Source organism: Dermacentor albipictus, chromosome 3, assembly GCF_038994185.2.
Source record: "Dermacentor albipictus isolate Rhodes 1998 colony chromosome 3, USDA_Dalb.pri_finalv2, whole genome shotgun sequence".
Taxonomy (NCBI): Eukaryota; Metazoa; Arthropoda; class Arachnida; order Ixodida; family Ixodidae; genus Dermacentor; species Dermacentor albipictus.
The window spans coordinates 148,177,644-148,199,228 of record NC_091823.1 but is presented as its reverse complement, the minus strand read 5'-3'; the positions used below and the strand labels follow the sequence as shown (position 1 = coordinate 148,199,228).

The 21,585-nt window shown below is 46.7% G+C and overlaps 1 protein-coding gene across 2 annotated transcripts in view; it reads right to left on the bottom strand.

The window, feature by feature from the left end:
• Positions 1 to 17,718, bottom strand: part of LOC135896695 (uncharacterized protein YscB-like) — a 33,566-nt gene extending 15,848 nt beyond the window's left edge. The window contains exons 1-4 of one of the 2 annotated variants that reach the window (XM_065425189.2): positions 17,548 to 17,718; positions 16,901 to 17,455; positions 5,072 to 5,137; positions 1,655 to 1,771 (exon numbers count right to left, since the gene is read on the bottom strand). In XM_065425189.2, coding sequence (XP_065281261.2) covers positions 1,655 to 1,771; positions 5,072 to 5,137; positions 16,901 to 17,455; positions 17,548 to 17,643 — 834 coding nt within the window. In that variant the 5' untranslated portion in view covers positions 17,644 to 17,718. Of the gene's footprint in view, positions 1 to 1,654; positions 1,772 to 5,071; positions 5,138 to 14,816; positions 15,318 to 16,900; positions 17,456 to 17,547 lie in introns of those variants that run through there. The other variant, XM_065425191.2, reaches the window with a different exon arrangement.
• Positions 17,719 to 21,585: the final 3,867 nt, after the last annotated feature.

Below are 21,585 nucleotides of genomic sequence, written 5' to 3'. Positions count from 1 at the left end.
AGTTTCACGACAATAATGGTAATTTAAACAAGCTTGCCATTGGTGGCTACAGACATGCTACACTCTGAAAATAAAATATCTAGAATCGTTTTCCGATGACAGCGCTTCGTGGCATATCCCCAATGCAGAGTTTGTTACATTGAATGTTCAGAGGTTGCCCCCAGCCCCAATTTTCAAGGAATCAAAGGAGCTCATTTATTTTGAAGGATTTTTAAGGGCACTTGATGAGCCCACATATACACGCAAAATTGCCACTCGATTACCTAACTGGGTGGAAATTTTAAAAATAATTTGAGTATCACCAAGCGACGGTAAACAACATTACCTTGGTTCTGTCCAGCTACGTGCCTTTCGAATATTTTTAAACTCTGGCTAATGTTGGCTGGGACACTCTGTATACTTGATCAGTCCTTCCCTGCACAATCGCAGATTCCCTTTACACTTCCATCTAAAATGATGGGCAGAAATTCCCCAAAGGGAAAATTCCCTGCATGAAACATCCCTAGCTTTTGACGCCGTTCGTAGATGAACATCATTCTTTTTCAGCTTCAAGCAACCCGTCACGTGACTAGCTATGGGCTAATATGAAGGGCGCAACAGTTTCATGGCCGGCTGCACACATATGAGCAAACGGCAGATGGAGGAGATGCGAGGGAGGGGGTTCGGGCAACAAGCGAGGGCTGCACGAACTTACTTTGACCCTGCAGATTTCAGAATCTTTGACAGGTGGAAAATCACAATGAACCTAACAATGAAGCAGTGCAGACAGTGCCGGTGCCTGCTCTTTACTGTCGGAGAAGGCTATGCATCGAGCGGTGATCGAGTCACGTGACATGTGGTCCTTTCGTCTGTCGCACTGATTGGCCCTACAATAACCCACCTGCTGTAAAGCAGGGATAATTCTTCTGTATTCTGGTGAAAAATTGGAAAGCAAAACTTTCTACACAATAAATAAACAATTGCTGCAAAACATAGGTCCGCTATCAAACTAAGAACCTCACTGGTATTCAGTACAACAGAACGTTACTAATTCATTAGTCTCAGAAGAAAAAAAAAACACTTGATTACATTCAACAGAAGTAGAAGTTTTAATCATAAAAAAATTATTTGCCAGAGCTTCATATACATTCTACAACTGAGCTGTAACCAGTGCTGGCATACTAATATGGTGTTTCTTTTAATAAGAGTAGACTGTACTGTATATCTTGATTACTATGCACCTATGGCATTAATAGCTTGATATATTCTTGTTATGCAATGCTACGAGAATCCTGATTGTGTGCAGCACCATATTTTCTTGCTCAAAATTCGTAATAATTAGATATTGTGAAAACTTTCGTTATTCAACATTTCATTCGATATCCGGCTTGTTTTTCTCGATCTTATTCAATATTCTATTAAAATATACCATTTCACATTCGCACACCCCTACTTTGCAGCGATGAAAAATTAGCAACAAAAGGAAAATGTAAAAGAAAAAGGAAGAAAAAGGTTCATGTAAAAGAGACAGGTTGTAGGTGTCTGGCAAAGTATTATAAAAGTGCAAATAGAAAATTAAAGCACTGAGCACGAATAATGAAAGTTGTGCCTAAAGTAACCAAAGAAATGAAGACCAGACAATACAGCTTAATAGACAACAGTCGCCATTACTTGCCTGGGAAAATTGCAATGGATTGCTTGACGTCTGCGTGCTGATCCTGAATTGAGGCAAGGCAGTCTGTACTGCCTTTGAGCTCATCACAGGATGGCAGCAGCACTGGCACTTCTGAACCTGCAGAGCAAATGTACATGCAGCAGTTTCAATCACGGGTCACAGCATTCTTAGACAATGCTGAGTGTTGTGAAATCACAGAGTGTCTTACAAGAAAGAAATCTAGTTCTACTGTGTCTTAAGTTTTTTGAGTGGCACTGGGCTACCATGGGAATGCTGCTATATGAGAGTACGAGGCTTGTCTAGAAAGCAGCTTCGCTTTTAAGGGGAGACGCGAGACTTGAAACGTTTCTTTTCTTTAAAGTGGAGCTTTCTGTCTGACTAAGCATAAACAAGTGAAACATCTGACATATGATTAAAGAAAATTGTATAAAAGACTAATAGGCTTCCCCTGGTTCCACAGAAGTGCAATAACAGAATTCTGCAGATAAGCACAAGAGCTTTCCCTACTTCAATACAAGTAGGAAATGTTGCCCTCAAACTGAGTGATAAAGGACATGATAGGTGACAACATTGAAAGAACTTTCTAGAATCACTGAAATTTCTACTCACCCCAATAATGACTGACATTCATTTGCTATAAACAATGGCCAAAAATTCACAACCTTGGCTCCTAGAAATGGTGGACACAAAAAATTTTGTTTCCGGCCCAATTATAATGCAGAGACTACTTTTTTGAACCAACTTCTTTGGGGAAAAAAGGCACCTATTAAATTTGGGCAACTACTTACTGTAAACATGCACTGGGAGCCACCATTTCTGCATGAAAATCTTTCCAGGGCAGGCTGCAAATGGTTGTTTTTTTTTGGCAGGAGATGACGGTTTTCCGATGCATTCACTGTCCCTCAAGACTTGTATAGAGAGATCCCACTGCTACTGGAGTCAGGCACCTGCGCCCTGACCAGTCAAGTTCAGACTATCCAGCAAAGGCCAATTTCAGGATTGAAATAATGAAAAGTTTACCTGTGTAAATGTATGGCCACAAGCCGGTACCTGCTGTTGATATTGAATAAGATAAACACTTGAACTAACCAGAAATGAATTAACATAAATCTACCGTGGTCACAATGCAGCTCCAGAAAGGTGGAATCAGAGAAGCAAGTAGGAGCAAGTGTGATTTAATATAAGACAGACGAACTTTATTCAGTAAATGGTGCAGAGGTGAACTGAACTCTTCCAGCCTGCTAGTACGTGCTTGGAGAAAGGAAGTTTATGACGGCTGTCAATGAAGAAAGAAGCTGCAAAGAAATAGTCTCCAGACAGATAGGACTATCAAAGCAGCGAGTCAAGCCACTACTGCATGGGAATGCAAGCAACGCACGAATGGCTTTGCAACTCTCACCTAAGTTTCAGTAATTACTCACCTCTTCAGTTCAGTGGTCAAATGACAAGTTTGAACAAAGAAGACACCAATGCCTGCCATTCACACGTACATTGAGACAAGCAATGAAGAAGCTGGTGCATTGCTTCAAACATAACACAATGTAGGCAAGGATGCACATATGGACCAAAATCGTCGACACAGAAAGCGGGCAGTCAAAAGCCCAGACATCAAATCAAATTAATAGGGTTTGTGGTCTATGAGAGACGCCACAGTGAGGGGCTGCTGCTTAATTTTGATGACTTTTTAAGGTGCACTTAAATATGATGGCATCTTCAGATAGTCACTGATTCTTTGAATCTGAGCCGACCGATTCTGGAGCCACTCTGGATCCAAGCAGAAGGTATCCTGCACTAACCAAAAAGCCAGCTGCTTTTTGAACCAGTGAGAGGGAAGGAAGCGACAGCTGAGTGAAAGATACTGTGATACCGCCAGGCCCCCGCCACTACCACAGCCAGCTGCGTTTATATGTGAAGCACGGTGACAATGGCAGTGTGCAGATGATATTTGTCATCGGTGTCAACGGAGAGAGAGAGTCAACCCACTTTTACCGGCATGGGGTCATGTGACTGGAAATTAACCAGTTTTCTTAGCTGCTCTGATGGAGAAACTCGGAGCACTTTTCTGCACTTTCATCTGGAGTCGGGTAAATGGAAAGGCATATCTGAATGTGGCTGGACCATCCCTTTCTGACCATCCAAAAAAGACCGGCCCTTCAGGAGCACTCCAGAGCATGTGAAAAGATTCCATAAGTACACAAGCATTTTTTCCCTTCTCCCACACTCAAAATGCGGCCACAGCGGCCGAGAATTGAACCAACATTGTACTTAGCAGCTAAATGGCATAGCTGCTGGTCCATCGTGACAAGTAAAAGAAAAACAAGCAGAACCACAAGACAAGCAGCAAGTTAATTTCTCTCTTTTATTTATTTCTCGTTACATTATTGTTTTTCCTCTGTATTCTTGTTGGCTTTACATGGTTAAAATTGAGCCCCTCAGTTAACCTTCTTCCCGTTCAAAGAAGCAGCAGAAATGAGGAGCTTTTCTTGTTTCGAAATGAGCCAGATTCACAAACTGAAACTACGTCAGACAGAGCTATAACGATAAGAAAAACTAGGTAACTTTCTGCTAGAAAAAGTATCACAACGAAATGGATCAAACAACAAAAGCGAACTATGCGCACATTTCATATTTTGAATAAGAAATGAGCCCGATCCTGCCAGTGTACAGATCAAAATGGGCCAAACTCACGCCCACACAATAGAAGAGTGTCCACACAAAGTGATCAAACCAGTATGGTAATCTCATTACAAGTCGTATTGCTTATTTTGCTACTGCCTTCAATCCAGCTCAAAAAAACAAGATCCAGTGAGAGATTACAAAGGAAGCTGCTTATGCTTTCAATAATATTCCCAACATTCATGAAGCATAGCAACGCCCCAAATTGCCAGTGTTCTAATGGCTTTTCTACTGAAATCACAACAAACCATTTTTAAAAGTCCCATTTCCCCCAAAGCTTTCAGACAAAAGCCGCATCAAATCCAGTGTTCCAAATCAATAAGAGTCGAATCCTAAGTTCACATCCTAATATTGGTCAGATTTCCTGCATAATTTTTCATTACAGATTGCCGTAATGTTGCTATAGCTTACATGTAAAACAAGATATGCTAATAGCTTAAGAGAGCCTTGCATTTTGGTTTTATAACAAGTTTTCGCATATTTCTCAAATTCTGTTTAGGTGGATTCGACTCATTTAAAAAAAAAAAGTGAAGAACCTCCTCATACACGCAAAGGAGTAGCATGGGATACACTACAGAAAAAAATATAACATACGAAGATACCAGCCCATGTATAAACATAACACAACCTGTGTGCCTGCAATGATTATTCGGCATACACTGCACAGTATTAGACTGGCTGTCACTGGCACGACAGCTTGAAATCCTCAGTGTGCCATGGCAGAGACCAGGTTCAACTTACCTGGGGTGAGGTGTAAGAGGAACCATCACTAGATGGAGTTGGCACCTGGCTCTGCAAGGCCTGGGACTGCATAGTGTACAGTGAAAACAATGTCAACTTGATATTTTGTAATACCTTTGTTTGTAGGGCTCATTGCTATGAATTGCAACTACAAGTACTTCACCGTCATGGTATCCTTATGTTCAGGGGGGAAACAACCTTAACACTGGCACCGGGTGGACATTTTACCAGTGCAGTTATTAAAAAAGCACAGATGAGGAAGACCAAGCTATGCAGCATAGCATCAATTGATTTTCATTTGGCAGATGGAAATACGTAGTAAATAAGCACAAAGACGGTGCAATAAGAGAATAACCATGCATTAAGACGAATTTTACACTCATCATTACAGTGGAGCACGTGTGAAACTAGGATGTCAAGCATTGCCCTATCAGTGCGCTCCCGAAATGTTTGTACAGGACGCATGTTTGTACAAGGCTGGAGTTAATAAGCACCAGCAACAATGGTTAGCAGCAAAGGCTGTCCCGCAGCTTGCTTTCAAGTCATGCCTTCGTTTTCCGACTACAAATGTTGCAGGTCTCGCAGACAAAAAAAAAAGCATTTGGCAGAACCCACCTCAAAATTACTGTTGACGGTAAAGCATTTAGCATTACGTCAACATCGTGGCACAACGTATTCCCACTGTCAAAACCAGATATGCATCAGGCGTGTACTGTAGCATAACTCTTCTTTCGTGCTTCCCTAAGAACACTCAGCACCATCTAGGAGCACTGCCGCGAAGCTTGCGCGTGGCCTCCAAAATGTATGGCGCATCGGTCTGCATCCAGAAAGTAAGTTAGCCTCCGAAAAGTATGTGAAATACCCTAAGAATCACAATGCACTAACAGTCATAGGTCACTTGAAAGTGCTCCCGCTTGCCCGAATAGACCAATTTTATCATGCTCAGAACGCATGTGCTTCAGCCCTTTCGGTGCCAAGATGATAGACACCCTTAATGCTCTTCTGCCATACTTAGGTTCAAGGCAATACTGAGGGCAATTCCGAAGAAGGTGGCATTGTAAATTTTTCAAGCGAACTTCAGGGAAGTTGGAGGGTGCATCTGCCCAACCCGTCTCTTATTGCAGGATCTGTTTTATTGTGCTGGCATTCTTAGGGTATTTCGCACACTTTTCGGGGGCTATGTATATATTCATATATGTATGTATGTATGTATGTATGTTTGTATCTATTTTCCCACCTACCTGGGTCACTGAGCAGTCCATGGTCAAATGGGTAGTGCATCAGGCTGCTCCCCTGAGGGAGCAAGGTTCAAAACTAACCACGAGACCAACTCAGGTCACCGACTGTGTGGCAATGTGTGCATACGTGCCGCTCTTCAACGAACCTCTTTCACGCCGACACAGGTCACTGTAGATGTGGGACTGGGTAGGTAACGCTGTTCAAAGAAACTCTTTGGCACCGACTTGGAGCACCGAGTATGTGTGCCGCTATTGTGCCGTTAGTGTGATGCCAATTTGGTGCCGTAGTGTTTGCCACTATTCAATGAATGTCTTTGACGCCAACTTGCATAACTAGGTGTGCGCAATCGGGAATGTGCCCTAAACTTCTTCGGTGTTGAAAGGAATTGAACCCATGTCACACGGATTCCTCAAGGACAGCAACCAAATGCTCTAGCCGGCTGTGCCATGAATGCACCGTATGTGCCACACAGTGTGCAGCAAGCGAGGGAACCATTCTCAGCAGTCACAGGCATTGGCACGCCATGCTTCTCATCTCGAAGACCATGCATGGACTTCTTAGCAGTGCCACTAGATGGCATAGCGTGTCCAGAAAGAAGCACGAGAGAGGAGCCCGGTTGGTGCACGACACATTTCTTAGTGCTCACGTGCACCGGCGCACCATGCATTTCAGAGGTTAAGCAGAGGCTTCGCCGCCACAGCGCTAGATGCCGCCAAGTGTTCTTAGGGAAGTGCAAAATAGGAATCCCGCTGCAGCACACACCTCATACATAAATCCTTTCAACGGTGGCAAAACGCTGTGTTGCTATATTGATTTAATTAAATGCATTACCGTCAACAGTCATCGTGAGATGGGTTCTGCTGAATTTTTTCATTCTCACCTCCTTCCCTTTCAATCTTGAGGGGTGAGTTTGTCATTGTACCAACACAAAATGCTCTTTACTATAGTTACCCATCAGTCCACTTAAAGAGGTACAAAATAAGAATCCAAGAATATTGTGAAAGCACCACAATTGCATTCTTAAGACACGACTGCTCTTGTGCATAGTCATTCTGATTATTTTGAGCGGATGGCTTTATTTTTGATGCTCTGTGAGTGGCCATAGGGTCACATGCAAAGCACTCCCGACAACGAGCTGGCATTCTTCTCTGGCGGCTATTAGGGTGCCTCGATGTCCTCCTTGCCCGCCACTCCATACAGAGTGGAGACAAGCACGGTATCTACTACGGCGTTGGCCATGCAAAACACAGGGCAACGTAGTAGATGCCATTGGCGGACGCCGTAGGCACGCATTGCCGGCGCTCGTGTGTCTTGTGCACGGTTTGGCAAAACTTTACTGGTCTTCCTCCAGCTCCGATAGCCTCTCGTGTCCGCGACAGCACAGCCACGCATATTCACCTTCTCTTTTCAAACATGCCTCTGACATCTTGTTGCTTGCGCTTCCTCGAGAAAACAGACAGCACAGGGTCAGGTTTGGAGCGATACCTTTTCAATGACACCCCGAGGCTTTGTGATCGCTCGCAATGGGTAGGAAGCAGTGAGGCAGGTACGTGTGATGCGATCTCTGGTTTTGCCGGAGTCATTAGAGGACGCTGCTAGGTGTGGCAATTTGAGAAATATTCATTAAAATAATTACTCTTCTCTCACTGCTGCTCAGAGTGTTGTTTTAGTCACTCTCTGTGCAATAGCTGTCATTGGAGCCAGAAATTTCGGTGACATTTTTTTTTTATTCTGTATCCCTTTAACGACCACTACCACAGGAAACCTTGGGCTGTTTGGCAGCAGTGACACAGTGAAACTCATCATGAAATTGGTCTATTCCCTTGTTTGCCCAATCCTTTGCACGGTGTAGGCACAACTCACCTCTGGTATGAGCTCAGAGGAACTTTAACTAGTGGGGGTGCCACAGCATGCTGCACAGTGTGTGGCCACAATGACAGTGTTGACAGTCCGACCCTTACAAAATGGGATACGGTCAAACCTTGTTGTAACCAAGTTGCATCCCACACAAATATACCTACCTTCATTATATCCAATATTTCCTAGTATTAGCGTATATTTGTCACAAAATGATATTGGCAAGAAACATTGCAGGTTGACTGTTTTATTTAGGGTACAGCATTTTCAGTTACACTGAAATAAAAAAGTATGCAGAATGTATTTTTTTCCAAAATTCAGTTTTAGCCAAAAAAGATCAGCGAAAGCATATTTACCTGAGAGCTAAGATGGTTATTGGCATGCAGCTGCAAACCTATATGATCTTTGATGCAACGAGCTTGGTGAGCTCAACCTGACATGTCAGTCTTACCCCCAAGCAATTTCTAACTTTTTTTTCTTATTTGTGTCTGCTATGCCTGCCTTTGCAATGAAATAGAAAATCACGAAGCTGACCAATCACCACTGTTTTCACACTCTATGGCTACAGTAGCCTTTGTACAGGTAAATGCAGAGGTACAGGGAAAGAGTACCACAGAGCCTCAGTAAATAATTAATGAACAAGGCAAGATTGAGCAATACACCACCCTACAAGCCGCAGAGGAGCTTCCAAGTAAACACTTGCCGACGAGAGCACTTGTCAGGGCCATTTAGTTGTCTAACAAATTTCGAACTGTGGCATTGCATCTCGCTGTGCAAAAATGTGCGCTTGCTGATCACGTAGCCTTGGCTCTATTGCATGGAACTACTGAAACAGAGCACATGCATGTATGCCCATGCCTAATGTCCTTCTTGCCAACTTGGGTCACTGGGCTATTCGTGGCCAAATGGGTGGAGCGTAGGGCTGCTGTGCTGAAGGAAGCAGACTCAAAACCAGTCGTCAGACAAACTTGAGTCGTTGCGTATGCAACTCTAGGTATGTGGTGTTGGCCATAGGCATGATGAAATGGTGAACAGCCAGCGGTCTTGCATCGCAATGAATAATACGCAAACGTCACATATGGTACTGCGTATTTACACAATTTTACAAGTGATACTGCATCTTTACAGTCTAGCAGGTAGAAATTCATGCTTTCACATTTGTAAGTATGCAGTGGCAAGAAAGTACTATTTACAAACTTAAGCTGACAACACTGCATTTCTGTAACCACACGCTTGTCACTTTATCTCATCGGTCTCCATTCCACTGCTCGTGCAGCTGATGATCGCACAGAAACTGTTTCGTTGGTTTGTACGTTAGTTCTGGTGGCTTCTCACTCGAAAGATGCCTGTACTCAGTCGCTGCAATAGGCTTCAACCCACGAAGAGCCACGGAGTGACAAGTTTTACATAATTTTTCAAAATATGTGAGCAGAACAAGAAGGCAATCACAAAATGGTGCTGGTGATGCATTCTTTTGTATGGCTTCACTGTGTGCAATCCATTCTCGAAGCCCAGGTAGTTGTGTGTGCATTTCCCAGAGCATACTTCACATGACTAAGGGAAGCCTGCTCTGGGGGCAGGGGCACAAATTTTATGCGAGCTGAACAGCGGCACAAATTCTGTGAAGGCTGGAAATATGGCATATGTTCCAAGGGACACCAAAGAGACGTTAACGAAGTCTCAGACCACCAAATTTAATTTCGTGAATAGATATATATCTGTTTTGGGCTATCTGCCTGCAACAAAAGCCACCCCCCTAACCTCCTCTCTCCCACACCCTTTAATGCATACATAGTACATGCATGCTGTTTGGATCGCCAAATGCTTTCTCCCTGGAGTGAGCGCGTCAGAACTGCACAACAGAAGCAGCGGGCAAGAAAAGCGCATTCAGATGCAACCCTCGAGCCAGGCATACTGTCAGTGGCACAATCTCCTAGCAAACAGCTGATTACTGCGAGATGTATGTCTGCGATGCAAGTGATGAATGGAATAAATACACTGGAGCTGTTTTGACGTCCTTTGGCAAGCAGAGTGACACAATTGGTAACAACCTATCTTTACCAATGGCCATTAATGGCCTAGAGAAGCCAGCTAGGCAAGCTCGTGTGTGCTTCCTTCCAACCGTACCTATCAGCTACCTTCCAACAAAAAGGAATAACCACAAATGCAGTTTTTGTGCAAAGTGGGTTTGCTGAGTCCAGTTGGCCCGAGTGAAGTTTAGAACATCATGCCATGTTTTGCATTTATTGTAGGGCATTCCCGTTGAGAGATGGTTTTTCAAAAGCCCACTGGGACCTGTCATTTGTGTCAAATGGATTCCATGCTTGAAAGAAAGCAATGCATGTATTCAACCAGCATCAAATATCTTAGAGTCATGTGAGCAGTGCCTTGTCGCAAAATAGTTCCGAAAGAAATGAGTCGATTGGTTTTCTCTTAGATGAGGGCCTTGCTCAACGAGAGTCCCAAGCACAATAATGACGCCAATGAAACTGCGATGTTTTAAGGCACGTACTTGACACCATAGTCCTGGGGAGGTATTCTGCAAGAGCCCACCTAGCGGACATGTGTGGACAGTGTAAATGCTCCCAGGCCGATGCACTCCAACCACGCTTTCAGTCGCTGGGAATCATGCGGCAATCGACGGCAATTTATTTCCATAGCAATTACATGGACACCCCAAGCGGATTTCCACCATCGGTGTCGCCATGATGTTCCGTATAAAATTACAGTAAAAGCTCGTTAATTCGAACCGCAAGGGGAAACCGCTTCAGTTCGAATTAATGAAAGTTCGAACTAACGAAAGTGAAGGAGGGCACTGCGATTTGGAAGCAGCAGGGCATGTCAGAAAGTGATGGCGTGTGCCGCGGGCACACGCCATCTTCAAGTCGAAGCTCTGGGTCCGACTGTGCCACACCACCGATGTCCACCGAAACGAACGTTAGCCGAGGCTTAACACCATCCCAATGAATCGCGACGGCCGATACCTCCTAAGCTGAAAACAGAGGTGCACAACCGATGAAGACTGCCGAGACAAAGACGCTGAACATGTGAAGGTGGCGAAGGCCCTGATTCGTTGGTTCTTGATTGCAAGCGCAGCTGCGACGTGCTTGATTCGCTGTGTTTTGGAGCTTGCCGTGCCATCTCCGCACAACATTAGCAGCTGTACAAGATTTGCAAAGCCTCCGAGATTCGCAACGGGCAAGAAGTCTCCGAGGTTACGTAGAACGGGGAGGCGGCAGCCGCCGCTGCCTTCTGGCTGACCCCGCGTCGGTTAGATTTTTGTCCGATTTTGCCTTCTCTCGCCGTTCTCTCCGTTTCGGAGGCAATACAGCCTTGTGTGTAGGCAGTAGGCGCGTTTCTTTGGCCGTGTGCCAGGCGAGCGTAGTTCGAATTATCCGTGAGGGAACCTTCTCGCGTTCGAATTAACGGACTTTTTTATACATAGACTTCTATGGAGCTTGGCCGGACCAAATCGTACAGTTCGAATTATCCATAAATTCGAATTATTGAAGTTCGAATTAACGAGCTTTCACTGTAATGTGTGATGAAACACCACGGCCACGTGCCACATGCTGTGGGTGCGAGAATGAGTAGAGAAGGATGGTGGCCAGATCTCGCACACGGTCTTTTACCGCACACAGGGCAGCAGGGGCATTCTGCTCCGGCGGTGACTGAGTGGGCCCTATCTTGAAAGAGATCTGCAGTCGGTACAAAGCGTAGGCACATTACGGGCTGTTGGCTTCAGGTGCACTGTGTTCTCACTGCTTAGTTCATGTTGAAGCGAGAAGCAGTACGACGGGCAGTTCGCTTGCTGCTGCTGCCACTCTTCTTCACGCCAGTGTTTTGCCAGCGAGTGTCTGTGGTCACTGAATGAGATGTGTTCATGTTTGCCGGTGCACTCGTGGCACCATGCTTGTTAATTCAGTTATGTTGAATTCCAATGGCGGAGTCGGAGCAGCCGACGGACTCCGCGAGCGAGCACTCGACTCTGGCGTAGAGCAACGCCTCCAGATCCGCGAGTGAAACACAACCTGCGCCGCCGGAGCAAGGCGGAAGCGGAAGTTCTATCACCGAGTTACCCAGGATACCTTGCGTGTTGTCATTTCCTTCCGCTGTTTGCTCCCAGCACCGCCGCACCAGTCACTTGTCTCTTCAGCGCCGTTCACCTGTTTTTTTTTTAAAGTGCATAATGGATATCTCGCCAACCGTGCAGTAGCTTTTGCTTCCTCGCGAGTCGTGACCGGTGGCGCCTCCCAGCAGACAAACGTGGTAAAGGAAATACGTCACGCAGAGTTCCGGTCCACTCCGCCGATTTTGGCGGAGCATCTTTTTCTGCTCCACGGAGTGAATCCCGCTCTGAATCCACTCCGACTCTCTCATTGGAACACCTTACTCCCGCCCTCACTCTGCCATTGGAACAAACTTGCTCCGAAACGAGCAGAAAAACTTGCTCCGACTCCGCCATTGGAATTCAACATTAGTATATGAATGTTTAAAAGTTCATACGGCCAATAAAATTGCCATCCTTACTTCATATAGGTGTTTAAAAATCTGCTATCGCAATCGATGCTTCGCCTTTTGGGCAAAACTGTGACATTTTATAACTGCAACAGAAATTATATGGACACACCAGGCAAATTTTTATACCTTTCTTAATAGGCCTGCCTTTGCCGCTCCCTTTCACAATGCAACTGCATGACTAATCTGGGTAGTAGTGGCCGGCCACTGTGTCCTTGTTTAGACACTAAGCAGCAATAGTGCTTGCTAATCTGCAGTGAGGTGAAAGCAGCCTTTTCAGAAAGATTGTAGCTTATGCATACCTAACAACCCCAGACCACTTCAAATACTACACGAGATGCCAGAAAATACTACAATTGCATAATGAAGTACTGAAATACCCCATTATTGTTCAGAAACTTTTGGTTAGTTGAGATGCACAACAAACTCCTTAAACCTTGGATATTGAGGGCTCGGCTAGCTCTACAACATTGCAGCTTTACTCTTTCTGAGGATCTTCTTGTGAAACACCTGGTCATGACACTTCCTTGAGTGAGGCTGAGCACACCTCATGACTTGCAACTGCTCCACTGTCTTTTATGACATAGAGGTGTGGAACAAGGTGCATACCATTTTAAGCTTGCTTTTTACGAACTCTTTCACACTCAGCATTGCTAAGCTGGAGTGCGAAGACACCCAACATACCCTTTAAAAATTTGGTGTTCTTAGAATTACCATTTGCTTATCGAATCAATCCTAGTTGCCGCGACCACATTCTGATGTGGGAAAAAAGCAAAAAGCACCATGTGCTTAGATCTAGGTGCATGTTCAAGAAACCCAGGCAGTTAAAATTAATCCGCAATCTGGCACTATAACATGACTTGTAATCAGATTGTGGTTGTGACATGTAAAACACCAGAACATATTGTTTGAATATTATGCTAATACTTGAGGACATATGTTATAGTCCTGAATAATACTGTTTTCCAGGTGCACAATAAGCTCATCTCTCGTGATCATGCTGATGCTTACACTTACATAATTGTACACCAAACATTTTTTCTATTCTGGAGGGAATCAATATTTTCCTGTGACAGTTAGTGCAATTATTGCTCCTGAGAATTATTCAAGGAGGTAGACTTTATATGCACAAAAATTTAGCCATGTTTTAATAAGCAACAACCTAACCAATCACTTTAGGCCATATGTTTCAACTGATGTCAAGTTGATGAGTTCGGTAGTCTATTTGGCTTAAATATTGAAACTAGCACTAAGTCTGAGAAAACAGCCCTGAAATCTGCAGGCATTAACATTATAATACATTTTTAAGCCAAATGCCTTCATTGCACACTGCAGATCAATCTTGCCACCAAACTTGCATGTTTGGGGGAACAGATAACCCAAAACTGATGTCAGCTTACGTACTCTTTCCTAGGGGAGCATCTTGTGAAACTCATCAGCTCCAATCTGCAAAGTACAATACTTTCCCAAAAATTGGAAAATTGGTAAAAAGTTGGTAATTTGTTATTTATCACCTTTGCTTTGATATGTAAGTAACGATCGCCTGTCCGAGTAATGCAGCACAAGAAGTGGAATTGTGGTATCTGCCTCATTTTCTTGCAGATGCTTCAGGCAAACTTTAAATTCTGTGCATGAAGGAACACCTGCTGAACAGCCAACTTCGGCGTAGTACAGATAAAAAGAAAGAAGAGATATTGGCATCTCTGCATTTCGGTGCACCATGAACTTCTAAATTATTAGACGCACACCCCCTAAACAGCTATGTCAATGGGCTGACACGAAATAAGGTTTCCATTTGCGAAGGTGGGCGCGTCGACACTCAGTCCACTTTTCTCGGTCGCCTCGACCAACCCTGCTGCATACGTCGGTCAATCACGCTTCAATGCCTAGGTGCGAAGTATAACAGGCGAATCACATTCGTAGCCATGCTCAATTACCATCGGTGCCTTTGCAGCCGACGACAGCGCAACGAAAACTTAACTGCCGTTTCCTAAACATTCCCAGATTACCGCGCTTTGCTTCCGAGCACTTCCTAGCGCTTTCGAGAAAAATAAAAATCACAAGAAGCTTGACATGGAGGAAAGAAAAAATTAGCAGTGGCTTAGCTCGGCTATGCTAGGATGAGGTTCACCGTATAGTCAGTCAATCGGCGAGCCTTGGCGTCATCGACGGCGTCTTGTTGCAGCTGCCGAGATGGTCGGGCACGTCGCTCAGCCTCCTGGCGACGCCGCTTTTCTAGACGTTCTTCCCTTTGCTCCGGTGTCTCCGCAGCACGTTTAGCCTTCTTCTGTTCGTTCTTCCTACGCTCAACCGCTAATTGCCAGGCAACTACTTCGGGATCCGATGAGTTAAGCTTCTCCGCTCTTCTGCGCTGCTGAGCCGCAATTTCACTCTCGTTCTCCATGGCTATACCACACCACAGAACACCTACACAAACTGGTACTACGTCGGACAGACTTTGCACGAGCGCCGCAGGTGCGAGACAGTCTGTTCGACACAGCGGTCGGCTGGGTCGGCAGCGTCCGAGTAAACAAACTCGACACCACTTCGCCTGGGGATAAACACCCACAACCAACGCATATTCTAGGAGGCGTTGCCACAACACGCGCTAAAGAAACCTCCTCCGTAGTGCCTAGAACAAAGAACAAAAGCCCCCAGATTTTCTCTCTCGCGCCTGCGCACAAACGGCTGGCGATCCCTCAAATGAACGTCTCGTCAGTGGGCGCTGTTTCACGACTCCTCGCTTGGGTGGCGGGCGATTTGAATTGCGTTAGAGAAGTACGCGGACGCTTCAGACAATTTTAATATAAGTCTCTTCTTGACATGAAGCAAGCGTTGCGAGGCTTCTGGAATGGTATTTTGACTGTCCAAGTTCATTTAATATCTGCCTTTAGTGTCCCTTTAATGGCTAAGTATTGCACCTCCACATGGCGGCCCCGCTGCGGAGGCATATCTCGCTCTCGAAAACAGGTGGTCACGTATTCGCGTAGCTGTAGCGCTCATAGAACGACACTACGTATCTCGCATTCGTCACGACCCTATCGACCAATCGGGATTTTAGCGTCAAAACGCCACCGGCGCCGGCTTTTCTGCTTAGCACAGGCAGGCCGCGTGCAGGGGGGCGGAGAGATAAACTGGCGCGGAGTTTCAAGTTGCGGTAGACGGCCGCTGATGTTCATCTTCTGCTTTGTTGTAGCGCAGGCAGAACGGCACGGGTTTGTCTAATATATGCCTTTCTGTGATCCTGTCGTTCTGCCTGCGCTACAACAAAGTATAAAATGCCACAGCCGCGAGGATATATGGGAATGCCCGATAACACGCCGTGTTCCTCATAGTTTCGCTGCAGGCGCTGAAATGAAGCACCGTGCGGGCGCTCCTCTGAACACTTTCTGTGAGTGTCTTTAAGGGAACTTGGTAACTGCCTAAGGACTGACACACTACAAACGCAGAACACTTTACAAACGACGTACCCTCACAAAACAGGATGCATGGCCACTGTGGGTGGTTGCCGCCTACCGAACAGACTTTTTCGTGAAATAAGAAATCAAATATACTTGTGTTGTACGCTGTCCGCTAAAGAGCAGCCAGTGACCTGACAATGGAGCGTTCTCACGGATCTTCAACGAGCGTGGAACGTGCACATATATGGACGTCATAAAATCATATCCTTTCTTTTTTTGTGCAATATTCCTCAGCGGCACAGCGTGAACATTATTTTCATTTAAAGGAAAATACAGTCTTACGCGCCAAAACCACAAAATTATTATTATGAGGTGCGCAGTAGAGGGGGGACTACAGGTTAGTTTAGACCATCAGGAAATCTTTAGTGTGCACCCAATGCACGATACACGAGGGTTCTTTTTTTTTCTTTTTTTACATAATTATTATATTAATAAGCTGTGCAACAATTTCTTGGTACCAGTAGCCCTGACTAGATGACAGTAACCCAGATGAGGAGACAAGAGAGCGTTATAGAAAATAAGCTTTTGCGGCTCTAGCAGTATACGCTGACATTTACGCCAGACATGGCTGGCTTGTAGAGGTCTAGGAAAGTGCAGCTTGCAAAAGATGACTACTAGCTGTGGCTTTAGCTAGATCAACCTAGAATGTACACGTCCACTAGCTATCGAACCAACTAACGAACCAACTAGCCCAAAAATCTGCACTCCTGAATACCAACTAGCTGTGTGCCTCTTGGGATGACATAACACTCACATGCTGACTGAGTCTATCCCGCGTTCGTTGCTGCGCCTCGGCTCGCCGTCTCGCTCGCTTGGCTTCGGCCTCTCTCGCACGATACTCCGGATCGAGCTCGGCCAGCTTCTGCCGTTTCTGCCGCTTCGCCTCTGCCTCTCTCGCACGATACTCCGGATCTTCGGCCCGCTTCCGCCGCTTGGCCTCCGCATCTCTCGCACGATACTTCGGATCCTTGGCCCGCCTCTGCCGCTTAGCTTCTACCTCTCTCGCACGGTACTCTGGATCACTGGCCCGCTTTCGACGCTTGGCCTCGGCCTGCCTCGCGCGATATTCCGGATCCGCCAGTCTCGCACGGTACTCCGGATCTTCGGCCCGCTTCTGCCGCATGGCCTCTGCATACCTAGCCTTCGTCTCCGCCTTCTCGGCTTCAGTCTTACGAGGACGCCCCCGTCGCCGAGCAGGAGCAGACGCCGATGCGCCATCCGTAGTCGTAGAACACAAGGACTCGGAAGGACGCCCCGCGCTGGCAGACGGCACCGCATTCATCACACACGTGTTCTCTCCCGGCAGCATCTGCATACGTAATGCTCATTGGCTGACAGTACCGCCTCGGGCAGTCCGGGACGACAAATCGAAGATCCCCAAGTGTTTCCCAAAGTACTTACTGTAGCGGTCGTCGAATATGCTTCTTCTGAAGCCGAGCCTCGCGTGTCCGTCGCAGCGCCTCTTCCCATTCTTCTGCTGCCATGGTAGCGTCCCATCGGCACCAAGCCTCGCGTCGTTGACGCAACGTTTCTTCCAGTTCCTCCGCGGTCATGGCGTTCGCACGTGATTGCCTAGCCTGGCGTCTCCTCCGCAGCGTTTCTTCCCTTTCCTCCGCTGTCACGGCAGCGTCCCGCGGGCGCCAAGTCTCGCGTCGCGCTTCCAACCTTTGTTTCTTCCGCAGTCATCACAGCAGCACGCTGGGCCGCCGTTTCGTAGACCTTAGGCGCCGTTGTCTTTTCGCATCCTGCACGGCAGCGTAGCGCATATATTGGCGGCGAGGAGTTACGGAGTCGCTATCTATCGGAAGCGCCTCGCTGGCGTAGTATGAGGGATCACGTGGCGCGCTCCTCATAGGTTTTGCTGTCAGCGCTCACTGAAAACACCACGCGCGAGCTCTCTCAGATATTTCTGTATAAGTACTTTCAAAACGAGAGAAGTTTCTTACTGTCTAAATAATAATCTTGGGCAAGCTGAGAGCACACAATCGTTTACAGACGCTATCTCTTTACCGAATACGTACAGTGAACGCCACTGCGCGCGGTCGCCGCGATGGAGTCTCCCGAACCGGCTTCTTGGGTGGAAGGTAGGTGAACGCTGAGAGCAAACTATCTTAAATATGTTCTTATAGTGTTTGTATAACTAAATGGAGCGTAATAGAATGAAGCCTCAATGCAGCGATCGCGCAGATTCGCAGCGAGCGACTGCGCGTCTGCATGCTTGTCCGCGCACTGTTTCGCTTTCTCCGCGCGCGCGTTTTCGCACCGTGCCATGATCTTTAGGCCGCAGAATATGAGCATTTGACAGTATACAAGCAACCATTGTTACGTGGGCGCTATCAGAGCTGTTCAAAAATAATTTCATTGTAGAGACTTCGACCCCTACGGGGACTGTGATGTGCCGTCGCGACTATTCAATCTTTTTTTTCTTCTAAATTCTTTGACCTTTCAATACTATTTCTCGAGTTGCGTCGCACTGTATGTTTATCGGTGTTCTCAGCGCGCAATTCCCCGCTGCTCCTTTTCTGTAATCCAGTGCATTATTTAATAACACAAACATCACCATATGTCATGCTTGTTTTAAATGTGATTCTTACCGCTGCCTTTCCACTCCACTGAACTTGCCAGTATCTATAGCATCGACAAGTTCATAGACTAAACCATCATGACATTAGTCGGGCAGCGGACTCGGGCGAGCATCTTAGCGCGCGTTTTCAGAACATCGCAGACCGGGCGCCGTAGCAGAAATCTTCCTCGCCTCTGTGCTTGCTGCATGCCCGAGTTGTAGCCGATGACTGTTTGCCGGTTTATGTTTCGCGAGCCAAGCTTCACCCAGCTTCTTGTCCTGCGGCTACGTGTGACACCGTTCTCCGTTGCGTGCGTCCGGCATTGCGGCACCGAGCAGTAGCCTACCATGTTGTGGGCCTTCAAAGGCAGCCACTACCTATTGTAGTGCTTTCAAGCGTTGTAAAGGAGACACTCGAAGCGGGAAAATCTCGCCACTAAATGAGGACCGCAGCGTACGAGGGAATTTAAACTCGTTTTCAGCTCGCTTCGGCGCGCCCGAAGCAGCCGACGCGGCCGCTATGTCCACGTGATCCCTCCTAGCACGTCACGCCGACGGTGGCGCCAGTTTTTCCAGTGGTGGAGCTCGAATATCTACGCTGTCGCTCGGCGTCCCGGCGCTCCTCCAATTACTGGTTGGTAAAATCGCTTGGGGCCATTTTCCTTATATTATGCTAACAGCACTCCAGAAAGTTTGAGTGCACTTATGGACTTGTTGTTTTGTTTTTTATGCGAAGCATACTAGCCGCACAACCACACTCTTCCTTGCTGCGCCGCGTGCGGCCGCGTAGCTACCATATGACGTCATAACAGCTGCAAAAGCGGAGGCTCAACTCGTGCGCTCGCTTGCGGCCGCGTAGCTACATACATAGCCGTGTCTCAGCTCGTGCGCTCGCCTGCATGAGTTGTTTCTTCGTCTAGCCGAACCAAATATAGCCAAGCAACAGCAGTTCACCAGGCTAAACAGTGGTTCAACAACTTAAATAAAGGCTAGTATGCTTCGCATCCTGGGCTTAACCTTAGCTAAGCCACAGCCATTTTTTTAATGCGGTGTTTGCATATCTTGGCGAACATTCGCCACTTTCAGAGCATCTAGCCGCCTACGTCCTGACGCTCTCATGGTCGTTTCGTTAATTTGGTATGTACCAAAATTGGCATAGTATGACAAGAGTGTACGACAAACTTTAATGATCGTTCATGACATGATCGAATATCATGGCACGTGTCATGTAGGTCAGGAAACAGCCACCAACGTCTTGGCGCTCCCATGGCCGTTTCGGTAACTTGGTATGTACCAAAACTGGCAAGTATGACAAGCGTGTACGACAAACTTTAATGATCGTTCATGACATGATGACCACGACACCGCTTCGCGTAACATCGATTCCCACAAGGCGTGGGATCTACCAGTTTTTACAGCGAAGCTGTTTATGCGGACCGTATGCAGTCGTTGCCGGACTTCGCTAAGGGGCCACGTGACGTAGCGGGAGAGGAAAAGAGCTCAACAGGGGGAAAGGAGTGACCCCTTTCCCCCTGTGAGAATCCTATCTTATACGCGCTTGTCACACGGTGCATTTTCGGCGATCGCGCCAGATCGGCATCGACTTTATCGGCGATTGATGCCGCCCTGCCGCGAAATAAATGTTATCCTGATGCTTCGCGGCCAACGAACGGTGCCCAGCGATTTAAACGCGATCCTACGTGCGCGTGGCTGCCGGCATTTCTTGCTGGCGCAGGCGAGTTTTTGCCATTAACTTGAGAGACTTTTAAAAGCAGGCTACCCTCAGTTTGAAAATCCGTGATCGAGTCCCTCCTGCAGAAGCTGAAAACTAGCGCTGCGAGTGCGAAAACGCACTCGAAGGAAAGGGAGAGTGTTAAGCCAGAGGTATAGTCCCTTATGTGCACCCTGTTAGCCATAACCTCAAGAACGTGACTACCAGATATGGCATTCCGGTTGTCTTTTCGGTTCCTAATAAGTTGGCTCAATTGTGCCCCCGGATCACACGCGATGGGCCGGGGGCTCCCAGAAGCAGCACGCCAAACCTTTCAGGGACTGTGTTGGAGGGGCTGTCTACGCGATACCTCTAGATTGCGGCAAGTCATACGTTGGACAAACGAGACGTTGTATTGAGGCAGAAGCCTTTAATGGCTCATTGTCAAGGTCATCTGCCGTTAGCGGAAACTGTCACAGCTTTCCAGCCTCCTGATTGGTCTCCTCGGTGTCGTGACGTCACTGTCGCTAGGCGCAGCTGTGCGCCTCTTCATTGGCACGCGTGCGTGACGTCACTGTCGTCAGGCGATTGAGGTGGCCTCCCGATTGGGCGCTGTGTGGCCTGACGTCACTGTCGCGAGGCGCGCGTGGCGACCGTCTGCTTGGGTGTGGTGTGGCGGTGGCGGCAGTTTACTTTGCGGTACACTTTTAGGCAAAGTTACACCCTTTGGCTTGCCCCTTCTGGCACACAACAATAATCGTTATCTGCCTTGATGCGTTTCCTTTCTTTAACGCTGCGAGCCCGGTACTTTCCAGTAACAAACGGCACGCACGTTATCAGCATAGAACAGTTTACACCCTTTGGAGTGCCCCTTCTGATAACGCGCGTAGACTGACGATAAATGTGAAATTTACATAATTTCATCCAAAGGTGCTGGAGACTCCATACAGAAAGCTAGTCAAGGCGGGAGAATAAGTCTGTGCATTTTATAGTGACCCATCATGAATACATAGTAATTAAATATTCATTTATTGTACAGTCAGTCTTTATACGTTCCTTCATTGAATATATTGAAGCACCCGCTCGAATTACTTGCGCGGGTTAATTATTGGGCACAAGTATTACAAAAAGGGAAGAAATATTCTTTCGCGATTACTACCAAAAC